The 25,942-nt window shown below is 45.4% G+C and overlaps 5 protein-coding genes across 11 annotated transcripts; 3 read left to right on the top strand and 2 right to left on the bottom strand.

The window, feature by feature from the left end:
* Positions 1-742: 742 nt before the first annotated feature.
* On the bottom strand, positions 743-18,722 carry RhoGEF2 (Rho guanine nucleotide exchange factor 2). 7 transcript variants are annotated; one of them, XM_017169040.3, is made up of 24 exons: positions 18,558-18,722; positions 16,775-17,137; positions 13,170-14,022; positions 12,710-12,802; positions 12,590-12,647; positions 10,493-10,635; positions 10,252-10,425; positions 8,827-9,918; positions 8,346-8,430; positions 7,415-8,249; positions 7,164-7,344; positions 6,987-7,098; positions 6,766-6,915; positions 6,657-6,707; positions 6,280-6,595; positions 6,074-6,211; positions 4,623-5,083; positions 3,972-4,563; positions 3,720-3,897; positions 3,463-3,656; positions 1,864-3,397; positions 1,605-1,805; positions 1,429-1,539; positions 743-1,364 (listed from the first exon to the last, which is right to left on the bottom strand). In XM_017169040.3, the coding sequence occupies exons 2-24, from the start codon at positions 16,786-16,788 to the stop codon at positions 1,155-1,157; spliced, it is 7,776 nt and encodes a 2,591-aa protein (XP_017024529.1). In that variant the 5' UTR covers positions 16,789-17,137; positions 18,558-18,722; the 3' UTR covers positions 743-1,154. The 7 variants fall into 7 exon arrangements, with proteins under 7 accessions (XP_017024529.1, XP_017024524.1, XP_017024528.1 ...); XM_017169035.3 differs by having other exon boundaries at positions 16,818-17,137; XM_017169039.3 differs by having other exon boundaries at positions 1,605-1,802; positions 1,870-3,397; positions 16,818-17,137.
* Positions 10,658-11,294, top strand: LOC108076289 (uncharacterized). The gene has a single exon (XM_017169046.3). The coding sequence runs from the start codon at positions 10,725-10,727 to the stop codon at positions 11,097-11,099; it is 375 nt and encodes a 124-aa protein (XP_017024535.1). The 5' UTR covers positions 10,658-10,724; the 3' UTR covers positions 11,100-11,294.
* LOC108076288 (uncharacterized) lies at positions 11,297-11,734 on the top strand. Its single transcript, XM_017169045.2, has one exon. The coding sequence runs from the start codon at positions 11,297-11,299 to the stop codon at positions 11,732-11,734; it is 438 nt and encodes a 145-aa protein (XP_017024534.1).
* Positions 11,821-12,584, top strand: LOC108076287 (uncharacterized). Its single transcript, XM_017169044.2, has one exon. It carries the CDS (start codon positions 11,821-11,823, stop codon positions 12,529-12,531), a length of 711 nt encoding a protein of 236 aa, XP_017024533.2. The 3' UTR covers positions 12,532-12,584.
* Positions 18,723-19,083: 361 nt separating the features above from the next.
* Positions 19,084-25,792, bottom strand: Dark (Death-associated APAF1-related killer). The gene is made up of 11 exons (XM_017169042.3): positions 25,553-25,792; positions 24,248-24,667; positions 23,298-23,935; positions 23,115-23,238; positions 22,852-23,048; positions 22,476-22,720; positions 22,195-22,384; positions 20,458-22,135; positions 20,284-20,403; positions 20,080-20,226; positions 19,084-20,016 (listed from the first exon to the last, which is right to left on the bottom strand). The coding sequence occupies exons 2-11, from the start codon at positions 24,647-24,649 to the stop codon at positions 19,327-19,329; spliced, it is 4,431 nt and encodes a 1,476-aa protein (XP_017024531.1). The 5' UTR covers positions 24,650-24,667; positions 25,553-25,792; the 3' UTR covers positions 19,084-19,326.
* Between the last annotated feature and the right edge of the window lie 150 nt (positions 25,793-25,942).

Here is a 25,942-nt window from a genome sequence, read left to right as displayed (position 1 = left end):
TACCCTTGCAGGTAACAATTAAAATATATCATAACTAAGCCAAAAATGCATTAATTTCGATTCGGAAAGCAGTTCTGTGTTAGTTTTTATTAATTTAAAAAAACTGCATACCAAATTTAAAATTTTAAGAAATCAAAATTTTTGGCAATTTTTGCTAATTTTAATGATGTAACCCCTTATCAAATTTCGCAAAAATGGCAAAAAAATCGATTTCTTCCGGACATGTCTAGAAAAATTCGCATGTTAATGCTGATCAAGAATATATATGGTTTATGGGGTCGGAAATGATTCCTTGACTTAGAAAATTATTATTTTGTATTATAAAATCTTAATTTTTTTTTAAATTAAAAATATCATAACTCGGCCAAAAGAGCATTAATTTTAAATCGAATAACTGTTCTCTGCAAGATTTTCTACAGTTAATAAATCTGCATACTTCATTTAAAAATTTTGAAATTTCAATTTTTTATCAAAATCAAACATTTTAATGATGTAACCCCTTATAAAATTTTTCAAAAATGGCCAAAAAATCGATTTCTTCCTGACATATCTAGAAAGATTCCCCTGTTGATGCTGATCAAGAATATATATACTTTATAGGGTCGGAAACGTCTCTTTCACTGCGTTGCAAACTTCTGACTGAAATTATAATACCCTGCAAGGGTATAAAGATAAATGCATTAAAATGAAATTAAGTTATAAAGTTAATAAATATTATTAATCAATTAATCTTCCCACTCTGTTCCATTTCTCAATAACTATATATTGTTTATTGTTCTTTATAAATGTATCAAACATTGTGTGTATTTTAGCAGATATATATCATATATTCTTTAAGTCGAGATAATATGCATATGTATATATATGTATTTAATTAGTTTTACGACAGGGGGGACATGGTTAGGCTTAATTCAAGGGCGTGTTATCGGCTCCTCTTGTGGAATACATAATTATTTTTTGTAAGAAAACAAATGTAGCTACATTACAGGCTACAGTAGTAAAAGGCATGCTATTAGAAAGGCTACTCTCGTATAGCACAGACGCCGCCAATTCAATTGGACAAATGCGTGTGTGTGCGCGGGGGAAAAACAAGAACAAATATATGTATTTTATACACAAAAAAAAAGGAGAAATATATATATTAAACAAGTTTCCTAACATCCTGATTCCTCATCCTCAGTGCTGTTAACTCTCATGGCTACCGCTGTCTGGGTGGCGGGGCTAGGCGATGCCGTGGCCAACGGAAGCGGAGTGGGCGTTGGCGTGGGCGTGGGCGTCAGTGAACTGTTGGAAATGGCGTCAATTTCATCGTCAAACACGACATCCTCGGCATGCATCAGTTTCGAAAGATCGAACCGAGTTTCCTAATGAAAGAAGGGAAATGTATTGGATATAGTTTTTATCAACTATAAACGTAAAAGGTTTTACCTTGACTTCATCAACTCGCTGTCTTTCATGCAGCGCACTTAAAAGCTCCCGAAGGTGTTGATTCTCCTTACGCAATCGCTCCCTCTCCACATCGCGTTCGTTAATTTTTGGCTGTTGATTTGCAAAAAATTAATTAAGATTTCATTTCATTGAAAAATAGAGATTAAAAAACGCACCAAAAGCATGGAAATCTGCTCGTTCAGTACTGTAACAATGCTGCTGAGTGCATGGCAGGGCACACTTGGCTCCAGGACACTAGCGTGCTGGATGCGATTCGGCCCGCAGGTGCTGCCAGATGCTCCAGTTAACTTCTCCATTTCCAATGACGGTGCTGTCTGTGTCGAGCCATCGACTCGGGTCACCGCCAAGGCTTCCTTCTTAGCAAAAATAATATGCGTAAGTAAAGTTAATACCCGTGGAAGAAGCTATACTTACGGATACCTCGAGGTCCTCCTTGCTTTCCACCGATGTAGCCGTCTCCTCAGCCGTCTTCTCATGGGCAGCTTCATCGGTAGTTGGACGTGGTAGCTCATCAGGTAATCCAGTTGCCATGCTTTCATTATCAGAAGCAATTTCAGGCTTAGCTTTCTCCGCCTCCAAACTAGATTTTTCGGTAGCAACTTCGCTTGTAGATGGCAGCTCAGTGTCTACTGCTTCGCCAGCCAGCTTCTTGTCCGCCTCTACCGGCTCAGGTAGTGGTTCATCAGGAACAGCATCCGTGCTTTCGTCCGACTGTTTAGGTTTCGACTCATCTTTCATGGGAGCCAGCGGCGTCGTTGTGGAGGAATCCTGCGACTTGGACGGAATAGCTGGGAGGCGCAGCTCGTCAATCTCACAGTAACCGTCATCGTCCTCGTGTATGGCAACTTCGTCAAGATCAAGGGTTTGTAGTTTGGGCATCAGCCTCGATGGCGGTATTTGGGCCTGAGCCTGGGCATGCTGCCTATTTGGAGGCGGCAAAGGTGGTGGCGGCGGTGACGACGACGACGACGATGTTGGTGGTACCACCTTCTTGCGCAGCTTCTCCTTCTCGTGACAGTGGCCGCACACCATGGTGGACACCGCAGAGACCTCCTGCTCCGGCGTCACATGCATATACTCGTTCAGCATCTTGGTCAGGGTCTGGATCTGATCATAGGCAGCTAAGGCAATATCTGCACTGTCTTTTGGAGCCTCTGGCATCATGGCAATGTCCACAATCTGGTCATAGTGCTCCACGGGCAAACGGAAAATATCACAAATGATTTTCTGCTTCTCCAGCAAGTCGTTCCTAATAGACGCATCTAGGCGGCGCAGCTTCTCGCCCGGCGTAAGCACAGGCTCCGCGGTGTGTGCCGGACTGATGCTGATCTGGATGGCCGTGGGATCCACGAGGGGACTCTGCATTAGCAAGGTGCGCGTGTTGTTTGAGTTATTCGAACAAACGATGCTGGCACTGTCGCGTTTGGAGTGACCTCCTACCATTCCGTAGGTTGAGTTCCTTTCCTCGCCACTGGATCCCGGCCTAGCCGATTCCCTCGCGGACTGAGAGTGTCGCAGGGTTACGTCGGCGTTTGGCTCTGACCCATTCGTGGAATACTTGCCGGGCTCTCCAGTGCTGCGGATGGACATGGAGCGGCTAACTGCATCACTCTGGCTGGAGCGTTGTGACTTGGGTGTGTTCACATAATCCGCTTCAGCCACATCCTTATTTCTCAGCTGAACCCCTAAAATGGAGCTAGTTGCTGGCGCTGGAGTCACGGTGGCTATGGGAAGCATGGGTGCCAGAGGCGTTGTGGTCACCGTAGCGGTTGCCGCCATTGGCTGCGGGCAATCGGTGGTCAGCTCCAGGGACTCCTTGGTGCTGGAATGCGGAATGCTAGTGAGCGCTGGGTCACTGATGCTGCTCGTGTCATGGCTGGCATTCGTGGCATTCTTTGACCGGTTCTTCGACTGACGGGCAGCAGCATCTGAGATGTGCTTAAACCAACTGAAAATCGTACAGGAAATTATTATTTTAAGCTTCTGGGCTGCTGAAGCACCATAAGTACTCACGTCTTGCACTCGGAGCTGCTGGGCGCCCGCAGCTCCAGCATTTGTGATGTCTTTGTCTTGATGAGGAAAAAGGAATTCTTGTCAGCGGCCTCCTGTCGAACCAGGGTCTCCGCATCGATGCTCATAATGGGACTGACAGGCTTATTATTTACCGAAAGAGGCGTGTGTAAATTCTTTAAATAATATTTATCATCCTGCCGAACAAAAACAATAACTAATTAAAATGGTTTTGTGACATTTTTTAAGGATCAACTTGCCTGTTTGGTCAGCAAAACAATCATAGTCTCAAAGAGTAAGCCGTGGAGCTGGACACCGGGATTCTTCTTGATCGTCAGGTTGCCGTCGTGGATGAGGTGATGCTGGGTCAGGTCCAATTTCTTAAACTCCTCCTTGTCATAGGAGGATCTGTCTAGTTTACGCTGAATGTTTTGTAGTCTAGTTTTGTAAAGTAAATAAAAATAAAATATAAATAAAATATGGCTTAATATGGTCCCCCCTGTAATACATACTTGTGAGCATCCTCGGCTGTCTTCACCGCCTGATTGACCTCCACGAGGATCCGCTTCGAGGATTCCACGGCTCGCTGAATGGCCTCCGCTTCGGTGGTATTTTCGGGCAGCACGCGCACCGTCACCTTGTATAGGTTCTCAAACAGCAAAGGATACTTGGTGAGGCGCTGCAGCACGGTGGGCAACAAATCCTTTAGCTCGAGACGGCGGCATGCCTTGTGCGACTCGGACTTCCTCAACAACTTTTGCAGCGTCTCGTCCTTATTGCGCTTTTCCTTCAGGGCCTCCAAGGCTATCTGCTGTCGGGCACAGAACTGAGCCGCAAACTCGCACAAAACAATTCCCGACTGGCCGTCAAACATGTCGGTCAGCAGGTCGCCCAAATGGTTAACCACATGGTTGTGCTCGATGCGCCGCTGCTTCAGCTTCTGCTCAAAGGTGCCGTGTATCTCGCGTAGCGACAGCAAGGCGGGCGGGAAGAGCAACAGCAGATGGTCCTGGGACAACAGGTTACTCTCGTAGAGTGGCAGGAAGAACAGGCGGTCCAGCAGCTTCAGGGTGCGCACATGGTTGCGTTCGGTTTGATAGATTTCTGCGCCAGGAGAAACGAAAATAAATAACAGATTTCGAAATAAATCTGATATACTATACCATTAATAATCTCTTGACGCTTCTTTTCGGCATCCGTTAGAGCTGCCAGCATCTCGGCGGCCACCATTGAACTCCAGTCCACCTCATTGGCATCATCCTCATCCTCGCTGTCCAGGTTTCCATGCCTGGGCAACGGATGTCCCGCATTCCAGAAGCTCGCGTTGCTGACCGCACCACTTCCACCGACTCCAGCTGACGCCACGCCGGCCTGAAAGGTGTCCTGCTGCTGACAATGTTGCTGGGCGTGCTGCTGGATGAGCAGATGCGGATGCTGCTGGCTCTGGTTTAAGCCACTCGGCATGGGCTGGATGCCGCCCACGGCTCCTCCACCGGCGGCCGCAGAAGCAAAGTGCTCCATCGAAGTGCTGGGACTCTCGCTGCCGCCAGCTGAAGAGGATAGACTAGAATTGGAGCTGGCCACATAGTTGGCATTCGAAAGGCCCAAGTCCAACTGCTCATCGCTGAAAGGAGAGAGGAAATGAATAAATTTAAATTAAACACTTAAAAGATAAAATTTAAATTAATAATTAATAATAAAATAATTAATTTAAACATTTAAATAATAAATTTAAATTAAACATTTAAATGTATTTAAATAATAAAACATTTAAATAATACATTTAAATCAAAATTGGATTTAAATCCTTTATTTCTCTTTTAAATTCAATTAAATACTTGATGCCTTCGAAATTTAGGGTCGTCTTGAAGCTTTTACTACGATTAAATCGTATATTTCTATCCATTGTGTGGTTTTAATTGAATATTAATTCCCTGCTGACGATGATGATGAGTCAAGCCCAGGTGAAGAACTGCCAGAGCTGGCAACCAGTTGCTCAAACAGTTCTGTCAACAGGAAACACTGGACGCGACCTGGCATTGACTAGCAGCATGGTCGAGAGCGGACTGGTCGGTGCTGGCGTGGCCTACATATTGCTGTGGCGGACAGACAATATAATCGATGTCAATGCCGGCGGCGTCTAATCAACTATCCGCCAGTGACTGCCAGCCAACCGACCACATACATATGCGGTAATAGTCACCGTAAACAATACAAGGTAATGGCTGCTCGAAGGCCGGATACTCTTCCAGTCGCAGCGCCCTGTGGGGCATTAATGCCTGCCTGCTAATCATATCCTTCCTTGTGCCAACTTAAATATAGTTTAATTAAAAACTCGAAAGTAAAGCCAATTTTCTTTAGAGAAACAGACAACACGCAATGGAAAAGTTGTGAAAGTCAGACAGCGGCATTGCGACGCAATTCACATTAATTAGTAAAATTAATATCCGGTTACTTGGCCGCGCAGGAAAATGCTTTGTGGGAGTGGCCGGCCCCAGGCAATGGCAATGGAATGGAAGAATTTATTCGGTAAGCTGAGACAGCCAACGGAGGTCACATGAGAGTGCTCCTTCTCCCTAGTCTTTCCTAGAAATCGATTACCGAGAATACTTACTTGGGACGCGACGATAAACTTGGATCAGAGGTCTTGCGGCGACTGTTGCGGTTCCTCTTGTTGGACAAGCGCTCCTTGTACGATTCCGAACGATTTACGGAGACCGGTGCGCTCTTGTGCTGCGGATTCGGAGTGTAGCTGTTGCGGGATATCAGAAAATATATATAAAATATATTCCTGGAAAGCTTAACACCACTATTACTCACCGCTCCCTACGCAAGTCCTTGTCCGTTGCATCAAACGCATTCAGCTCGGCAAGCGCACTCAGATCTATGCTGACGGAGCCACTGTTTGACGGGGCCGTGGAGGCACTACTAGTGGACAAATCCATGTTGCAGCCGGCTCCGCCATTGGGATTTATAATACTGTCGTTGGCGCAACTGCCATGAAACGAGCTCTGCAGATCGGTGGTGTTCAGCGCAGAAGTGTTGCAGGATGTGTTGTTCCCATTCGATCGTATCGATATATTGGCATCCGGACGTCGATCAGATGGCTGGCGCACAATCGAAGCCTGGCTGCGGTCTAAGAATACAAATAAGTAGAAAGATTAGTGAATGAAGCAGGTAAATATTTACAGTCTTACCTGGTGTCAACTTCATATCCATCTCCTCTTCTTGCCGACTGCGTTTTTCATCTACAAAAAAAATTATAAAATTAGTTATTTCCACATAGTTAATATATATTGTTCTTACTGCCAATAATGTCGCTAGTGCGCGGTCGAATTTTCCCCATAAATTTACTGATTTTATCGTTATGGGCAAGACGTTTCGCCTGGGGTAGTGGCCCGGGACAGCTCTCATCAACGACTTTAGAGCAATGACGGTGTATATTCAATTTACAGTCTGCAAACAGGAAAAAAACATTTCAATTCAAAATTTCAGGAGATGCGGTGGGGTGGTGGTGGGGGGCTCACCTGTACAATGATAACCCTGCGGACTCACACCCCAGATAATCGTCTGGCAATGATTGCAGTGCGTCACTTCATAGTATTGACGCAATACCAATGGATGACCACGGACACTCATCTGTGGAATAGATGAGATAGATTTATAAGCACGCTTGAAAAGTGTCGCCCTATCTTGAGACTCACTTTACGATTTTTTCCCATAATACGCGACTTGAAGCTCTTGTCGCGGCTTACAAAGTGATGAACGCGCTCCACAACGCTGCTCGGTGGCGGACGGGAGATGAAGATGCGATACGTGACCGTGGAAAAGGCAGAGCACAGGGCAACTTTACGAACATCCTCCGGTGGTACACCGTCCTCATCGCTTATGTAAATAAAAAAAAATAGTGATTGTAATTAAACTCTAATGATTACAGGAGTTTCCTGATCCTTACATCAGTGCTTGCAGCTTAGTCAGCAAATACTTGTCAATGATTTGCTCCTTCTGCTTATCCGTCTTTGCCTCGGCCAGTTTATCATCCGTGGGACCATAGATAGTGCCTAAACCAGCGGTGCGTTTCTGTTGGAACTCGCGCAGCTGTTCGCTAATTAGATCCTTGGCCCGCTTGCGACTGCGCAGGAATACGCTGCGTAGCATCTCCCCCTTGTCGAACTCTGATTGCAGCACATTATCCACCTCGCGGGCCAGCGATTCATCCTGGCGATACCACGACAAAGGAGCGCGCGGCACAAGGAAAGTGGAGTGAATCTCGTAGGCCCACTTCCGCATATCCTTGGGAGTGCCCTCCTTGTACAGCTCGGTGATCAGGTAAAAGAGAAGTGGCGCTGGATCCGAGTTGGAAACCACATAGTTTAGGAAGATGGCCAGGAAGGTAACGTTTTCCGCCAGCAGCAAGCGAGTCAGATTGTTAAACGGCCCGTTCTCGTCAATAAAGGGCTCTTCCAAATCCGACGAGTTCTCGTCCTCCATCGAGAGGATCTCCTTCTGCGTGTCGCTCGACTGGGCAGCGTGGATATTATGGCTGGAATGTAGGGACATCGGCGACATGGGAGACGAGGCCCCGGCTGCCATCGGAGTAAACTGATGTGACTCAATGAAGATGCCTCCTCCAGCTGCAGCTCCTCCGTGACAGTTCTCGTTCGGATCCTCCTCCACGGTCATGTGCGAGCTGTGCGACAAGTAAGGCGGCGGCGGTGTTCCTGGCGGAGAGGCTTCACCGTCCTTTTCGACAATCTCCCAAGAGCCAGAAGTGGTTTTCGTTAAACGATCTGCGTGAGAGATACATTAGTTGAGGTGATATTGCAGTTTTAACCAAGGATCCCAAATAAGAGTTACGAGTTACACTTTAACACTTGAAATCTTACCGGGATGTCTTGGATGCATGTTATCCGGCGAAGAGCCAACGCGTCGATGCTTATTTTTGGCCAATTTCGGTGTCTGTCCCAATGCCTGTGAAGGAATTGTATTATTTAATAAATTATTATATTATATTTTATTAAATTGAAATTCCCACAAAGTAAAAAATATATTTGACCTGCAAAATAGCATTAAAAAATCTACCCACAAAATAATACATATAATAATTTCCTGCGGTTTTAATAATGTTTAATCAAAAGTGTTTTTGGTTAGTTTTGCTAGCTGGAAGCACATTAGAAATTAATATTATTAACAAAGGCAACTTATGGTAAGCATTGATTAATTGGATTAGATGGAAACATAGAGAAATGTTAGAGAGATGGCCGGGTTGTGAGGGTTAGAGTGTTAACTTGGCTGTGTTTCTGTTTGTTTTGCTTATTTTTGGCAGAGAGAAGAAGCCGATTTCGATCGATTTGTTTAACTACTTACTGCTGTGGCCTGGCCACCGCTCATTTGATGCTGCAGCTGCTGCTGTTGATATTGCTGCAGGTGCTGGACAATGTTGGGCCGCTGGGACAGCGGAAAGGCATTCTTTAGGTTGTCGCTCTGCACCGCCGTTGTGGTGGCCACCAGCGGATAATTGAACGCGCTGCTACCCATCGAGTTGGGCTGGGCGAGATTCTGGCAGCTACCCCGGCTCATATCCTCCGTCATCATGCCTGGCAATCGAGGTGGCAACGGCGGCGGTCCTCCATCCACTTCAATAGATCCACCGGCGGCTCCTCCCGCCGCACTGGCAGACGATTCCATTTGCAAGAACATCTGCGTGGACATCTTGGGGTCGGATAGGGCCTTTGCCTTGGCCTTGGAACGCTTGGACTTGGCATTGCTGCTGGGACTATTGTCAGTGCTGTTCGGCGATCGGTTCATCTGCGGACTGGTGGCACGATCCAGATCGGAAACAGGAGCCATAAGATGACCGCCACCACCTGGCGAGGCATTGCCATTCTTCAGGTCCAACAACAGCTGCCTGGGCGGATTCCTTTGTGGCAGTGGCGGAGGCACATCCTCCTCGATCAGACTCTTTGAAATAAGGAATTTATTCATGCCCTTTGACGACGATGAACCGGATTCTTTGAATCGTTGTTGCTGCTGCTGCTGCTGATGCAGGTGAAAGGGATGCGAGGTGGGCGTTGAAGAGTGCTGGTGCAGCGACTGCGACATGGACTCTGCCTGATGGCTCAGCCGCTGCTGCTGCAGGAAGTCCGCCGTTAGGCCAAACGGCGAAGAGGCTCCGCCAAAGTCCTTTTCAATTTTGTTCTTACGCGTGCCCAGCGACAGGGACGAGAGGGAACGCGGCAGAAGGGAGAGGAATGCGGGTGAAGTGCTAGTTGGCGCTGGCTGTTGCTGTGGCGGATAGTTGTTGTTGTGGAGATTGTGGTGGTGGTGGTGGTGGTGAAGATGATGGAATTGCTGATTGTTGTGAGTGGCGGACGCAGACAAGTGTTGGATTTGATTGGGCGTTAGTAAGGCGGTATTCTTATTGCCGGCGGCTGACTGCAGCTTAACGGTCGGTGCGTCCTGGGGTTAGGGTATATATCATCGATCATGGGTGGTGGTGGTGTGCGTTAGAATGCCGCGAGATGGAAGAGAAAGAGTAGAAAGGTCATCATGTAGCATCATCGTTTCTGTTTCACCTTAAACCCTTCTTTATTTGAATTCAGTCTTCTTTTCCTTTCAAAGGACTCGTCTTAAACCAATAGTTGTTGTTGTTACGAACAGCGAGGGCTAGCTTTTCTTGTATTAGGCTGAATTTTAATTATTTTAGCTGGGTTAACAGAGCGCGGCGCCTGGGCAGGATACCTTCGGTGACAGCTTACCTGAAGTATCAAAGAAAAAACCACCCTCACTTACCTCGGCTCCCACTTGATGGAGCTGCTCCCGCAGCTTCTTGATGTTCGCCTCCGATAGCTTGTAGCTGGGATTGTTCGGATCGCTCTTCAAACGCTCCAGGTTCAGTTTCTCTTGCTCCAGCATTTTCTGCAGCGTCTGGATCTTGTACGTTTCCATCTCACGGCGCTTAATGCTCTGTAAATAATTAAATTATTATTTTCCCAACTATTTCGCAGACTCTAAGCTGGCTTGAAATACTCACATCCACCGGCTGCGGTCCAGTTATGGATGCAGTACGATCTCGTCCAGAAAGAATGGGGGTTTGGGGAGTAGTCACTACAGACACCGAAGTGGGTCGCGTTACTTTTTGACTGCGCTTCACCGCCAGTTCAACGGTTGTGGAGGCTGGAAGACAAAAGAATATAGCATTGCATTATCTGTCTAATCTGAGAATATGTCAAAAAACTAAACGATAACGCAAACAAAATTCCACCATGGTCCTACAGAAGCTCGTGAACGTAATTGCCTTTACTAGCGCGTTTTACCTGTCACAACAACTAGGTTTTTTGTATGATCCAGTGGAAATTGAAAGCAAGAAGTCACCACCAGTGGAGACTGAAAAGAACAATGACAACTCCTTTTTCAATGAGGAGGACAAGCGAAGGCTGAAACGCGCCAAAGAGGACTTGGAAAAGAAGATTTGCACCAAGAATGGCCTATGCGAACCACCTCCGCCAAAGCCAATTACCGAATCTGTTAGCGAAGCCATTTATGACACTTGGTTGGCCGTCAAGAAGATCCCTTCATGCTGGTCACGGGCTTACGATAACATTTGCGATACGATATCTCGGATGTTCGGTGGTGACTAAATGATTTCAAAGAGCCTGTAGGACCATAATCCGTCCTATTTCAATATAAAAGCCATCAAAGTAGACCGAAACAGGTGTTCTTATAGAGAAAACTAAATTCATTTGTCATGTAAAATGTATCTCTCGATAAAAGGCTTCAGATTTTTTCTTTTTTAATAATTCTTTAATCGACTAAAGATAAACAAAATTGCACAAGTATGTCTTTTAAATTAATGCCTGGTTGGGACAAGCCGATGGAGGAGCCAGTGGTACATGCCGCTTCAAAAAACCCCGCTGGTGAAAATGAAGTCTTCTTTGCGGCCCCGCACAAGTACAACTTGGCTCTGACACGAGGATTTTACTTCTCTCTCCGCCTGCCCGACTGGGCCAGAGATTTTAAACTGCAGACCCGTGAGATACTTTCCCATCGCTTTGATCCGCTAATGAGAAACTATGGCAGAAAGGGCGAAAGTCTGAAGCAATCTAATCCCTACGGAGATTCTCGATCGGAGCGTTATGGCTTGACTTATTTGGAGAGCCCATTCTTTGAGGGCGTAACGCGAGAGAAGGCCAGGAGAGGGGAACGATTGCCCAAGATAAAGGATGATTGGACGTGCCGCAAGCGAGTTACCAGTCCCCAGATGCCTTTGCCTTAGTCTGTCACAAAATTATCTGACACTTTAGAATCACCATTCAGATTCGGGGTAACGTAACGTAACTCCACCAGACAGCAGACAGCAGCATGGTCTTCGGGCTGATAGTGCGGGCGGGCGTTGTGTACGCCGTTTTCATGATCACCGAAAGGTACGGCGTCTGGGAGTCACCGGATGTGACTCAGGATGTGTATAATGAAACCGTCGAGTACATCGAGCCGTATGCGGATAAGGCACGCCGCCACCTAAAAATCTGCCCGCCCAGGCCGCCGCCCCAGGGCGAGTGGGCGTTCTTTAGCATTCACTACTACAACCAGGCGGTGAAATCTGTCTTCGACGTACTAAGCCTTGTGCCTTACGGAATGGCAATGGTCCTGGAGAAGGTCCCAGGCTACTGCACCGTCCTGTATGAGAACACTCGCAAGTTGCTTCAGGAGAGCGGAAAGTCCAAGCAGAAGGAGATAACGATATCCAAAGGTCAGCTGGACGAAACGCCATTGGTCAGGCCACATTGCCAGGATAAGAACTGCCCGAAGAAACCACCTCTAATTCCGCCGCACGAGCACTGTCCCAAGGGTAAAATGGACGGCTTTATCTACGAACCGCGTATGCCCAAGAAATCAAGATGCGAATGCTCCAAGTGCAAGGAACGACCGCGGGAGAAATGGTTGGAAAAGGAATGCACCAGAGATTTAGAATTAAAGAAGGGCAAATGTGACTGTGGCGATCCAGTGCAACAGGAGAACATCAAAATCTGCAAGAAGTGCAAAAAAAAACTACCCAAGGACGTTACTAACTAGGCCCCTGAAGAAATTTCTGTGTTATCTTGGCGAATAAAATTTGGTCTACCCCACTTACCTTTGATGAGACCCACAACTGTTGGGTGCTTCTCCTGTCGCACTTCATGTCCATTCACCTGAAATTTTTAAAGTTAAGTTAGAAAATTCTCGGGTATGATAGTTAAGAGTTCCCTCCTACCTTTAGTATCATATCGCCGGCAACGAGACCGGCAACCTCAGCTGCTCCGCCTGGCTTGACGCTTTCCACGAACACAGGATTGTCGCCGGAAACCTGAAATTATAAGATGGAATGGTTAATTGTATTTTTTTAGTATAATATAAGTATATATATAGAAGTACTTATAAGATACAAACTTTACGACTTTAAAATGAATCATTTAAACGAGTAAAAGTCACAGTTAGACCTTAATTTGGCATTAGTATGCAAATGTTCAGTAAGTGCTTAAATACTCAATGTAAAAATGAGCCATAAATCACATTATTATGATAAGTTGTTTGCAAATTTGTAAGGGCCTAACAATGAATTCTTTTCAGGCTTTTAAATTGTCACTTTAACATTTATTTGATTCACTGTCTTACAGCTCAAAGTTCTATTACAAAAGTGATAAATATTTTGTATCATAATAGACCAAACTCACCTTCATTCCATATCCGTTGCCATCCTTGCGCACAGTCAAAGTTAAATACTGAAAATTTTTTGGTAATGCTAGGCTCGGCGTCGTTGGCGTCGTAGATGGCGTCGTGGGCTCCTGGGAATGGAGCTCCCGGTTAAGGGGTGTCAGGTTGAGACTACTGCGCTCCCCGGGCGGCGCCTGGAGAACGGGATTGGTGCTGGTATCCCCGCCCATTATGCTGCCGTTATTGTTGCTGCCAATATTGCCTGCTGCATTGCTGTGGTTGTTGTTGTGGGATGTGGGCGTAGCTGGTGCAGAAACACCACCGCTGCCACCAGCTGCAGCTGTTGCTATGGTCGTGTCACCATTCATCTGGCTCTGCTTGTAGCTCGCTGGCAACGGCGGCGTCTGCGGGGGCACGGAACTCTGGTTGTGGTTCTCCTTATCCTTATCCCGATCCTTGTCCCGATCTTTGTCCCGGTCCCGATGACCACTCAGGCTGCTGGCCAGACTGCTCAAGCTGCTCGCCAGCGACGGGGAACGTGGTATTTTCGACTTGTTGGCCGACTGCTTCTGTTTCTGTTTGTTCTTGGAATTCTTTACAGATTTCTGCTTGGGCGCTGGCAACTCGGGAACCGAATCCACCACAATGGCTTGTGCTGGTGCTGATGCAACTGATGCCGATGGGCCTGCTGTTCCTGCTCCAGTTGCAGTTCCGGTGACTGTCCCAGGTTGGCTGCCTGAGCTAGTGGCGCCGTTCGTGCTTGGATTGCTGTTGTTCGCTGATGTAGATGACTCCGGGGGCTGAATGCTTGACTCTTCTGGCAGCTCCTGAACTTCATCGTATTCATGTTCGTCTGCATACAAGTCTATTAACCTGTGCGAGATGTTGATAGAGATTTATTAGAAGAGAAGTTGATAAGGATTGCATGATTTGGTAGGAAACACTTTAGTATTAGTGTATAAAATATGTTTTAAGTTATCTAAAAACTATATTCAATGTACAGCGTAGCCGAAAAGTAAATTTTATGTTTATTTATAGACATTTTTAATAGATAAAACCTTTAATTCGATTTAAGATAATTAGTATCTAGCTGATAACCTAGCTATTTCTTTATATTAATGTAGTGTAAGTCATCAACCGCTAATTTTGTATAATAATAATTTATCTTTTCAACCCTTTTATCTTTATTTTGTGGTTTTGTATATATTTTGAGATTGGAATTAACATATTTAAAATAATGATTTATTTGTTCTCAATAATATAAATAAAAATTTACTGAGCCCTCAAAAACCAACCTAATTCTTATGTGTATATATTCTGTAAAATCCTCCCCCTTTAAAATCCATTTATCTGCAGCATTTCGCACAGATTGTCAATTCAAAATCGTCTATGAGAGGCAATCAATTGCTAAAGCACTTCATGACGGAACTGTTTTCTGCTGGCTTCTCTCGCTGACCATTCCCATACGGTGTGGTGTTCTGCTTTTCAACGAGCAGATAGCTAGATTAGGGGCTAATCAAGACCTCGGGACGTGAATGCGCGACAATCATGTAACGAAAGTCACGGCCAAAGCTAAAGCAAAAGCCAAAGCTGAAGCCAAAGCAAGAGCCAAGCGATCTCTCGTTGACGCTGACGTTGGGTCTCTTTTAATTGAGCTAAAATTAAATCAGCCAGAAGAATAGATACAGTTTAATTGCTGTTTATTTGATCATTTTGCATGTGAATGGAATGGATATACACGAGAGTATGTACGTGCGGATTTGTCTATATACCGGACTATAATAAAAGCTCATTTCCCGCCTGCTGAATTCATCATCATCATCATTATTATGATGAGTTATTTCCATAACAGCCGGACAAGACCTCCGAAAGGCCAAATGTTTACATTAAGTTTTTGACTGATTGGCCCATGTCAATAACATGTCTCTCTGCCTGATCTAAGAGAATTCTCTTGGTTCTATCTTTAGCTACTAAATTTGTGATTTTGAGTTTGGGATCTGGTCAAATCTCACCTGCAGCCGGTGAGTAAAACCAGTTAAAGCCCACAAACTAAGCTCTGGTGGTCTGTCAAACGATATGAAAAGCCACAATTGGCCAAGTCCGAGCTGTTAATAGATTTAAATCATTTTGCATGCATATTATACAACGCGTAGTTAAGCAAACCAAAAACACCACCACGATTTGCTGCACACCACCAAACAGACACACAAACAACATGCTTAGAAAGTCATTGGATTCGCCAATCTATTTGGGCTAAAACTTCCCCTGGTGGCAATAAAAGAAATAAATGGTAAAATGTGAAAACTGGCCGCTCCCTAAGTTGGTGGCACTATATACATATGTATTAAGTCATCCAGTTGGTAGTCGAAACCGCACAAAACCACACACAAAAAACCACCCCAAGCCAGGGGGAACTATTGGTAAAAACAATCAGCAAACAGTGCGTTTCACAACTGTGAGTTTAGCTTAAAAAGTTTTGCCCTCGCCAATTGGCGCTTTTCGAACAATGTTAAGTGATTAATCATCGGGCAATTGAATTTGTAATTTATTACAAACAGTTGAACAGTGATCTAATGCAATACATTATCTCATGAGCCCCTGAGCTTTAAGGCTACCACAATATGGCTTGTATTATTTAATTTTTGATTACTAATCGGTTTTTAGAATCTGAACTTAAACTAACAAAAGTTAGGGAGAAATATGAGTCGTATTTATAATCCAATTAGGCAGTTTTCCCTAAGCATTTACTATTCTTAAACAACCAAGTAATGGATGATCCGATAATTGAATTAATAATTAAGTACTACTACTTACAATCAAGGTATCCAATATAGTTTCCTTTTAATCGTGTTTTTTATTAATCTACTTTCAGTTTAAATCACCACACGGCTTGACCACTAATATTTGACTAATCCATCCATGATTTTATTTAAATTATTCATTTGCCACAACTAACTGACATTGCCTACGATTATTTGCATTGTAAACTCACTTATACTACATAAAATAAATGCATAATCGCATGTTGCATGCACATATGCCTTACGAATATAAGAAAATAACAATAATTAATGTCTCGCAAGGAAAATAATAAAAGGGGTATGATAAAGATTTATCGTCACTTTTGCGTTTCCAACTATGACTAATAGTATTCTCTTGTTTTTGTTCCCCAACTGATTTAAGTCGATTTATAGCTACATACTTAGTAAGAAGAGATTTTTGGACATTATGCTAGAACTTTCTGACCGATTAACAACTCCCATATGACTTTATTTGTCTAGTAATTAGCACGATAGTTCCCAAACGATACGGTAAAAAAAAAACTTCAGTTCTCTGGGATATGTATTTATGGACCTTTACAAAACATGCAGAGTAAATTATTAGGTTATACAAAAAATATAATTTAAATTAAAATTTAAAAAACTTCAACTCCGTTATATCTTATAAATCCCATTTAATTTCCAACATTTATTGCTGAATTATAATAATTTTTTAAAGTTTACAAGGCTCTTTTAACCAAAAGCTTGCACTTATTTTTCTCTTAAACCAAATCAGTAAAAGCTATATTATCACAATCTTTACACAATATACGAAAGCAATTTTACAATAAGTATAGCACCATCACCTTGTAAAAAACATCAAGAAAATCGGCGCAGTGACGAACTCACAGTTTTTTTATCGATGGGTCATCCATAGGATTTTCGGCAATGGCTTTTGTTGGCTGCTGCTGCTGTGCGGAGGCAAAAATGCGAATTCAAAGGCATGCGTAAGCCACTTGTCGGCGGAGTTGGAGTATTCACATTGGTTGCTGGACCAGAGTCACTATTTTGCTATTTTTACGGGGCTTTTAGAAGCTATTTTAGAAGCGATTTAATTGCGTCGATTTTCGGCTGCCTGCTGCCGTGCGCTGCTGCTGTCAGTGTATTGTTTGTTTTTTTATGGGTTCTCCGTTGCACTGTTTGAATGGATTTTGTATTTCGCACTAGTACTATTCGTTTGAAGATTATATTGCCGTTAATGCATGTACATTAAAATATTTTTCGTTTTAAAGCGGGGGCGGGGCGTTACAGGGGTCGGGGGGTGTAAAATGCAGGCAGCGATCTCCTTGCAATTTTATTGTTTTCATTTCAACACAAACACTCGCACACACGCGCGCACGGACACTCTCGCTCACTCGCACACTCCCACGGCAGCCCGTACACATTTATTAGTGTCCCCTTCCTTTGCTGGCTCTCGCGCAGCCAACAACGCTCTCTCACTTCCGTTAACGTCTGCGCGCTCTCTGTGGGCCGCTTTTGTTGTTTTTCTTTTTTCTGTGTGCTTTTTGCTGACTAGTTTTCACGAAACATTTAATGGATGACGACGACGCCTCGGAGGGCGGGGGAAGGGGGCAGAAACAAGTTTTTGGCCGAAAAATAAAATACTAATACTAATGGAGCGGAACAGGAGACTGGGGCGGTCCTGGCTAGACTAGACTAGCCTCGCCTTGGACTAGGGACTCCTATCCTACTTTCATCGCAACAGCTGATTGTTCAATTAGCGTGACAGAAAAAGATAAAAACAACTCTCTCTCCCTTGGATTTTGCACACTGATCTCATCATCCCGATTGTGTTTGCTTAGCTCGCCTAAATAAATCAAATCTTGCAACTTCACTCCTTTTTAATTAAAAGCAAATATTTAATTGAATAAATATGTATACACACAAACGCCCCGAGCGAGTGCTCGTACGCGTGTGTGTGTATGAGGTTGTGTGGGGGTGCGAGTGCGATCATCGCCGCAAACGCAAACGCATTTTGTGTGAAATTTCGTCTGTATGTCTCGCACTCGCACGCCCGTCGGTGTGGGTGCGAGAGTGCGGGTGTGTGTGCGTGTCGAGTGCTGAACTCTTGAACTGCAGTACGTCGTTTTAATTCGATTTTGGGGATGCGCGGCTTGGCGAGCGGGCGGCGATCGAATTAATGAGAGTACACGGTAAACAACTGGACGCTCTGGCACACTCCGATTCTGTTGTTATGTCGCCAACAAGTGGCGGCGGCAGCCATATTGTTTTGTAAAAAATAAATACATATGCCTTCATACATATATGTACGTGCCCCTATGGCCGTGTGTGTTTGTGTGCGCGATAGGTTAGAGATCACTTTTAGACAAATTTGCGTACAATATTTTTCCTGGCAAAGCCAATTGCACTGCTCTTGCGAGCTCGCGATTCGCGAATAAACTTTGCATTTGACGAATATGCACGTATGTGTTAAATTGCACCAGTATTTAATGCACGCCCGTATGTGTGTGTGTTTGTGTTTGAATATCTTTTATTGCTTTTGTTGCAATGAGCTCACGCAGTAGCTCGCTGCGCATCATTCTTTCTCCTCACTTTTTCCCGTCTTTGCCACTGTTGCCACGCACTTACTATAAACTATTGTATTCCGCCAAGCTCAACAATTGTTTTTTCCACTTATCGCGCCATCAATAAAACGTTCCAATTTCTTTTTGTTACTAACGCTAGCTGGAAAAACATCGACGGTAATATCGCTGCGCATCGCTCGGTAAGTGTAGTGTGCCCGCCTGCGTTTCCGCGTTGAATGCAGAAAAGTTGCTGGGAAAAGAGTGGTCACACTTAAAGACCCCATGCTCAAGGATTCCAATTTTTAACAGTTTTTCTCACGTAAAACCCCTCGGAGCGGACGAGAAGTCCTGGGAATGTGTTGATATAAGCGGATTTATGTCGAAAAAGCCTCGTAAATGCTAATGAGCGCACAAAATACAACGTTGCGACTTCGTGTGCAGCTTCTGAACCCCTGGAATCACCGCAGAGCTTTACAGCACTACCCAGACTCGCGTAGCGGTTTTCCAACACTCGGATCCAAATCAAAACAAACGTACACCAACACCCCCGCTCACACACACCCACTCAGCGTAGACAACAAACGCGGGAATTTTCGTAAAATGTCGTTTATTCTGTGACGGTCACTCGGGGCGGCTTGCCAAACAAAAGGGAGGGCAACGCACCCGGGCGCCCTCTGAGATATCGGACGTTGACTTCTTTTTGCCTAGGACAAGGCGGGTCCCAGGAAATAAAGCAGCAATACCACTAGATAATACAGTAGTAATCCTATAAATGCCATGTTGTAGTTCCCGTTCTCCCGGTTTGTGCGCCGCAGAGAGGCGCACCACTGGCGTCATGAGGTACTGGTGGCAGCGTCCTGAACGGGATCCAGGTTGCCCACCACATCGGCGCCCGCATTGTCATCGTCGTCGGGAAGCGGGCTTTCGATTATCCGGAGATCCTTTAGGTCTTCATACTGCATGCTAACAATCTTCTCCAGCGACCGGTCACTCAGCTCCTGTATATCCGGCTCCGGGGGATGGAAGCGGCTCAACTCCATCAGCTGCAGATGGTAATAGACACCCTCGTCATCGATGGCATAGAACTGCGAGAACTTGGCATCGGTGAAAAATTGACGGGCCTCGTTGCCCACGAACTTTATGCAGGCCAGGAGTTCTGGACGGATGGCATTGCCTCGCTTGTTTCGCCACAGCGGCACTTCCGCTGGCGTCTGACGTTCGGGAAAGAATTCGCGCGCTGCAAACGGAGAGTCTTCGTCCATGTCAAAGGCAATGGGCGCAGCGTCCACAGCATCCTCCTCCGGCGTTGCACTGTGCAGCTTGTGGCGACGACTGCGTCGCTGCTGCTGATGGCGTTCCACCTGGTTGTTGCGCATGTGCGTCACGTTCCAGAAGCACAGTTGCTCGGCACAGCTAATGAGCAGGAGTTTACAGGGCGAGAAGCGCAGCTGGCGGATGCAGTGCTCGTGCACCTCCTGCACCCTGTAAACCAACTGAATCTGTTGGTTATCCAAGGCAAAGAGCTGCGGGGGCAAACCAATTATTAGATTATTCGAATTTATTGAAGCGACAATGATCATGCTTACCTCTATGGAGCCATTCTCAAAGCCCAAAGCAAACATGCTGCCATCATCGGTGGCGGCCAAGTAGCTGATCTTTGACTTCTGGCCAATCTTTTCCTCGCAGATCAGTTCGTACATCAGTTGGTTGCCACTAAAGACGATTCGGAGAACCTAAGGAGGGGATTTGCATTTTTAATCACGCTTAGTTTACACAGTTTCATATCTCACCTCTATGGTGTTGTTTCCGTAGGCCAAGAAGAGAAGACTGTTCTTGAGATCAAAACCAACAAGGCATTCTACTGACTCCTCTGGTTTATCAAAAGCCGAGGGATTGGCGAGATCCAAGTGCTGTAAGGACGTAAGTTTTAGATAAACAGCATATTACTTTATCATTATACTTACGCAGACTCCGTTGTCGGAGAACAGGATAACAAACTGTCCTCCTAGTAGACACGCGTACTTGGTGCCCACATCTAGCTGCAGCGGCCATTGGTCATTGGCCAGGGCATTATCAGCTCTTCCCAGTTGAAATATCACAGTCTTTTGAGCGCCATGGGCAGAGGCCACCAAAAGCTGAGCGCTTATCTGCTTGAGGTAGTCGATGGGCTCTGCAATGAACTGTTGCGGCAACACAGCATCCCGATTGACATCGATGACCACGCCATCAATGTAGCCAACGAAGATCTGTTCATCGTTGAGGGCGGATATGGCATTTATTCTCGTATTGCTGGCAGCATGCGTAGGCGTGATTGTAGACCATGGCGATATACTTGATCTCCGGCGGGCACTTGGATCGGTGGCCGTTTCGATTTGATGTATCCGCTCCTTGGAGTCCACAGCCAGAAGCTGCGTCCGTCCGCTGGTCATGTCCAGCAGCGAACGGAGGTAGACATTTGGCTCCAGGCAAGCCCTGGTCATCACGTTCGTCTCATCTGCACTGTGCACCCAGGCGATTCTGCGATCTCGACGGGAATTTGTGTCGCTTACCGATCGCAGCGTGTGGACATGGACCAACTGCTTGCCCTTGGCGCCACACAAAACAATGTACTTGTAGACGGGATCACACAGCTCGTAGATATCGACACACTCGATGTGTTCGCTGACATTGCTGCGCAGAACGGGATCGGAGATACGAAGATCATACACGATCAGGCCCTCGGTGGTGCCCAGCAAAAGGTAGTGTCCATCCGCCGACCGCTTGCCGCAGGTGATGTAGCTGCCCTCCGGCAGCTGCACTGCCTCCGATTGCAGGTTTACATTGAGGCCGGGCAAGAAGTTGAGTCGCCAAACGCTGTGCTTGAAGATGAGCAAAACGCTGGCGTTCTGGTTTCTTCCATTGATCACATCCAATGACAAAGGCCTGTCGTTGTGGACATCGAAATTCGAGAGGTTGGGTTCTTCCCCAGAACCATTGTTCAGATCCCACACAGTCAACGTGCACTTGGCGGTGCAGACTACGTAATATCGTCTTAATACCAGGACAAAGCTTTGGATTTCCAACTGGGCGGTCTTTAAAGTGGGCGTCTGGGAGGGCTTGAACCCCTGATCTAATTCATCCCAGTCCAAGATGCTGACATCACCATTGCTGAAGGCCACATGCAGCTGGATCTTGGAGTCTGCCGCCACCGACGCCTGCTCATCCAAATAGAACGCAGTAATCTTTTGATCGGTATAGCTGCCTATGAAGCGCTTAACAACGCTGTTCACCAGCTGCTTGTAGCTGCGGGTGCCCGTTGGTTTTCGCAGTTGTGCTGAGCCCGGAGGACGTACTCGCTGTTTGCTGCCGCCACTGTGTCGCCTGCCCGGGCAATCAGGCCACAGGGGCCAGAGCTTAACACTGCCGTTACTGTGCAGAGTAATCAAATGCCGTTGGTTATTGAACACGGCCATCCGGAGGATATCGCTGCTGTCGGTATCATCCCTCAGAAGGTAGGTGTCCTCCGCCTCGAGCGAGACATCGGTCAGCAGCAACTGTTTGCTGGCCAGTGCCATCAGACAGAAGTCATTGTTCAGGTAGACGGCGTGGCGGATTTCGTTGTTGCCCAAATTAATGATTTGTCGGTGTTGATGGAAGCGGCCACTGAAAATATTTATAATTAAAATAATTACAAATAAGGATCGTAAAACAAAAGTACTCACTGCTCTGTAAACCAAACATGATCCTTGAATCGTTGCACCTGTCGGTGGGCTTCCTCAAAAATGGCCTCATCCTCGGCCATCAGGGCGATTCGTAGGAGGTCCGTGAATTTCGAGCGTATAAGATTTTCCTCGATTTTGGGCAGAAAATCCAGAATGGCATTAACCAGACGCTCATACTTGGAGTCATTATCTGAACGAATAATTATCAGAGTAAATGCGATTTTCCTTTGTTTCTAATCATCATATGTACATATATATATTGTTTTTTTGCATGTACATACCGCAAATATATGACTTGTAGAACTTCAGCTGCTGCAGTGTGTTCAAGATCGATCCGCTGGCATTCCAAGCCGTTGTATCATGCCGAATCTTTTGTTCCAGGAAGCGAAAATCAAGGAATACCTTGCGAAACAGCGCCACGCGCTCAATGGGTTCAATGGTCTTGAGATGGTGTCCGATGTGGCCATAGAAATATCTGTCCAGGGAAGGCAGTATCAAGTCGTCATGATCAAAGGCCCTGGGGATGCTTTAAAAGGCAGAAAATAATGAAAAATTGTTGTAAAGCTTACATCGTAAAATATACCAAGATTTATAATGAAATCAGCTTTGAAATTTACTTTAAATTATATAAAAAATCAGGGTTAAGCTAAAACTCACTCATAACTGTCAACGATCCTCCGATTTAAGCCAGCAACGTCATCAACCTTCACACTCAACTCCGAGTATATGGCGGGTATACTAATGGTTGAGTCTTTTGGCTGCTTCTCCACCAACGAATACTTGTGCAGCTTGTTCACCACCACCATCGCATCGTCGCCATCGGATTTGTCATCGAAGAAAACCAGAGATAGGAGCTGCAAAATGCTAAAGATTAGAAACAACGAACGAATGACAAGCTTTCGAATGCACAGCTCACGCACATCGATGGGTATGTGGGCGGACGGCGGGAATATGGAGAGTCTGTCGAACATTTTCCTATAACCAGCGGGTTCCAGAACATTCAACGAGCCCTCTATGATGGAGGTCAGCTTATCGCAATTCACACTGAAAATAAAAGCGGGCTAAGTATGTTAATTCGTTGGAAATCCCCAACATCTACTTACTGCTTCCAGTTGTCCCAGGTGGCCAGACCATCTCGAATGCTCTCGGCAATGATACTCAGTCGGCGGGGATTTGTGGTGAACACTTCCCTGGGCAAATCTTGCGGTCGGCATTGCAGATATTTAAGGAACAAAGACTCCACTTCATTGGCCGTCGGCGTCATCGAGTGTTCGTCCAGGGAAATGTGCGTTGTGGTAGCCGGTGACAGAAAATCTGAGACCCTCTTGAACCTGGTGGTCAGCAGGATTTTGCAGCTCAAATTAAAAGCACTCCAAGCCTTTTCGTTTTGAACATTCCGAAGGACAAGCAGGCAGTTCTCATACGGTTTGCTCTTCAGGAGGCGTCGCAACTCCGCCTGGACACTGTGGATCCGCAGCTTGATGTTGCTGCCATGCTCACTGCGACTGCTGCAATTGGGATCAATCTGATGCAGCAGGGTTTGCAGCATCTCTAGGACAGTCTCCGGGCTGATGCAGTTCTTCATGTCCAGCCAAAAGATCTTAAAGTCCATCTTGCACTGCACTTTGTACGACGAGCAGACGTCCAGAGCCAGCCAATCCTTACCAGAGCCCAAAATGCCATCAACCAGGACATTCTGGGCGGGCCGAAGCTTGAGGAGGGCCTCCGTCAGTTTCAGGTACTGTCAATAAAAAGATTTTGTATAGAAATTTTACGTTCTTTGTGTAATATGTGTAGCGAAAATTTAAGGGTAACGATATTTGGCATGTGAATACATTAAGAAATTAATTTAATATCGGTTTAGCATGGATCTTAGATCCCTATAAATGGTGTCAGATTTCTGAAATAGTTTTTTGATAATAATTTTAGCCTATTAACATCTATATCGAACAAATTGGATTAATTCTACTAACAACGAATGTTAATCAAACAATAGTCAAATAAACAATAAAATTTAAAGCGATTAGATAAAGAGAGAAATAAGTCTTCTTACCGGTTTGAGGCGATTCACATTGTACTTGGAAAACACTTGGTTATCGTTGTACAGCCGATCCCGCTGCTCTATATAAAGCCTGGTCTTCTCGCTGGGCCGCTGGTGCTCTTCCTTAATGGCTGCCATCAGAAATTCATAATTGGGCTGGTCCTTCGGGTTCAGCACGTCCTCGACGAAAGCCTTTATAGTTTTCTCGCCCTTGGCAATAAGGGTCCAAAACAGGCGATATGTGGACTCCTCTGGATCCCTGGACTTGACTATGTGTTCGATTTCCTCTTTGGACAGCATCTTGTACAGAATGTCCTGGACATCTTTGCAGTCGAAGTCATCGATGAATGGATCCAGAAACACGAACAAAATGTCCTTGTAGTGATATTGCTGGTAGTTTGTATCATACTCCATGTTGATCTTAATGGGGCACTGGAAAATGTACAAAAAAAATGTTTATTGAAATTGTTGTTTTTAAATTAGACTAACAATTTTATATAATATAATATTTTAATATATATGTATTTTTTCCTTTGTTCTTAAAGGACACATTTGTAGCCTACTTTTAGGTACACTGTCTCTTTAGCACAGTCAAATAATAGTTATGCCTATGAAACGCACTGTTCAAATGCATATATTTCTCAATTCTCTTGGCGCCAAGTGGTCTTGACCCACTTAAATTGAATGCAACAACATCGCAGCAGAGGCCGCCAAAAGATCCCCGCCATGGCCGAAATTAGATTAGAGGGTCCAGTGGCTATCCCCCAAAAGCGGCTCCACAGCTGGCGACCGAGATCGGGATGTGTGTAATTTCACAACAATCCGCCGCCAAGGAGACGAATAACTCCGAGACAACGTGAGTGTGGCGACCATGAAAAACTGCACCGGAAAAGGAAATTCTGGTTGCAATTTCTGTGCTGTCAATGCCCCAGCTCCAAATGGAGCTTAGGCCAGCTCCGTTTTGACCGCACTATTTACTCCGCTAATTAATTCAAGCTAAGATAAGCTGAAAAGCGGATGAGTCACTGAGCTGGCGGGGGAGACGACGACGTGCGGATAACGAGCGGGACAACAGATAGATGTGAATGAACTTGGCGGCGCGCCTGTGTGGGTGAGTAGCACGCGTCACAGTACAACAATTAAAAGGGGGAAACACAAAAGAGTATTTGCAAGGAAGCAAACTTAAAGCGGGGAGGTACGCAAAAAAATAGCAAATTAATCAATCGCAACGACATCCGAGGAACACGCAACTAACGCACACAGGTGTCTCGGTGTCCAGCGATTCACCTGCCCGACGAGCACTGCGTCTATACTTACGTTCCGTTTATTTATAACGAACAATCGTCCGCCAATCCTTATATTTAATTTATATGTAAATATTGCACTTAATCTTAAATTAGTTTATGCTCCGGCCGCACTTGTGCACTCTTTGTGTCTTCACATGTCGTTCGACTGTCGCACGCACGGAGGAAAACACGTCGAGAATCAACAATAATACAAAAATAATGCACAATGCAAGTGCAGCTGATCCACTAGTTTATGCGACGTGATTTAAATTTGCTGTTTTACGACTAGAATCCCTGAGCACCTGCCAGGAAATGCAGGCAAAAGCAATAAGCTACGACTGGTCACACTGTATCGATAGTTTTGCCGTTTAAGTGTTGGAAAGTTCTTCAGAGAATAAGGAAGAACGAGAAGGCAAAGGAA

The sequence above is a fragment of the Drosophila kikkawai genome, chromosome 2R, assembly GCF_030179895.1.
Source record: "Drosophila kikkawai strain 14028-0561.14 chromosome 2R, DkikHiC1v2, whole genome shotgun sequence".
Lineage (NCBI taxonomy): Eukaryota > Metazoa > Arthropoda > Insecta > Diptera > Drosophilidae > Drosophila > Drosophila kikkawai.
This window is presented reverse-complemented; position numbering and strand designations above follow the sequence as displayed.

Excerpts from the sequence above, each read along its gene's own strand:
- LOC108076289 (XM_017169046.3), top strand. The coding sequence starts at position 10,725 with ATGGTCCTACAGAAGCTCGTGAACGTAATTGCCTTTACTAGCGCGTTT.
- LOC108076288 (XM_017169045.2), top strand. The coding sequence starts at position 11,297 with ATGTCTTTTAAATTAATGCCTGGTTGGGACAAGCCGATGGAGGAGCCA.
- LOC108076287 (XM_017169044.2), top strand. The coding sequence starts at position 11,821 with ATGGTCTTCGGGCTGATAGTGCGGGCGGGCGTTGTGTACGCCGTTTTC.
- RhoGEF2 (XM_017169035.3), bottom strand. The coding sequence starts at position 16,843 with ATGGATGACCCATCGATAAAAAAACT. Across the intron at positions 14,023-16,817 it reads GACCCATCGATAAAAAAACT|GTTAATAGACTTGTATGCAG; the intron begins GTGAGTTCGTCA and ends CATCTCGCACAG. Across the intron at positions 1,540-1,604 it reads AGCAGATTTCCATGCTTTTG|CCAAAAATTAACGAACGCGA; the intron begins GTGCGTTTTTTA and ends GCAAATCAACAG.
- Dark (XM_017169042.3), bottom strand. The coding sequence starts at position 24,649 with ATGGAGTATGATACAAACTACCAGCAATATCACTACAAGGACATTTTG. Across the intron at positions 23,239-23,297 it reads ACCTGGGACAACTGGAAGCA|TGTGAATTGCGATAAGCTGA; the intron begins GTAAGTAGATGT and ends TTTTATTTTCAG. Across the intron at positions 22,721-22,851 it reads AGGATCGTTGACAGTTATGA|CATCCCCAGGGCCTTTGATC; the intron begins GTGAGTTTTAGC and ends TGCCTTTTAAAG.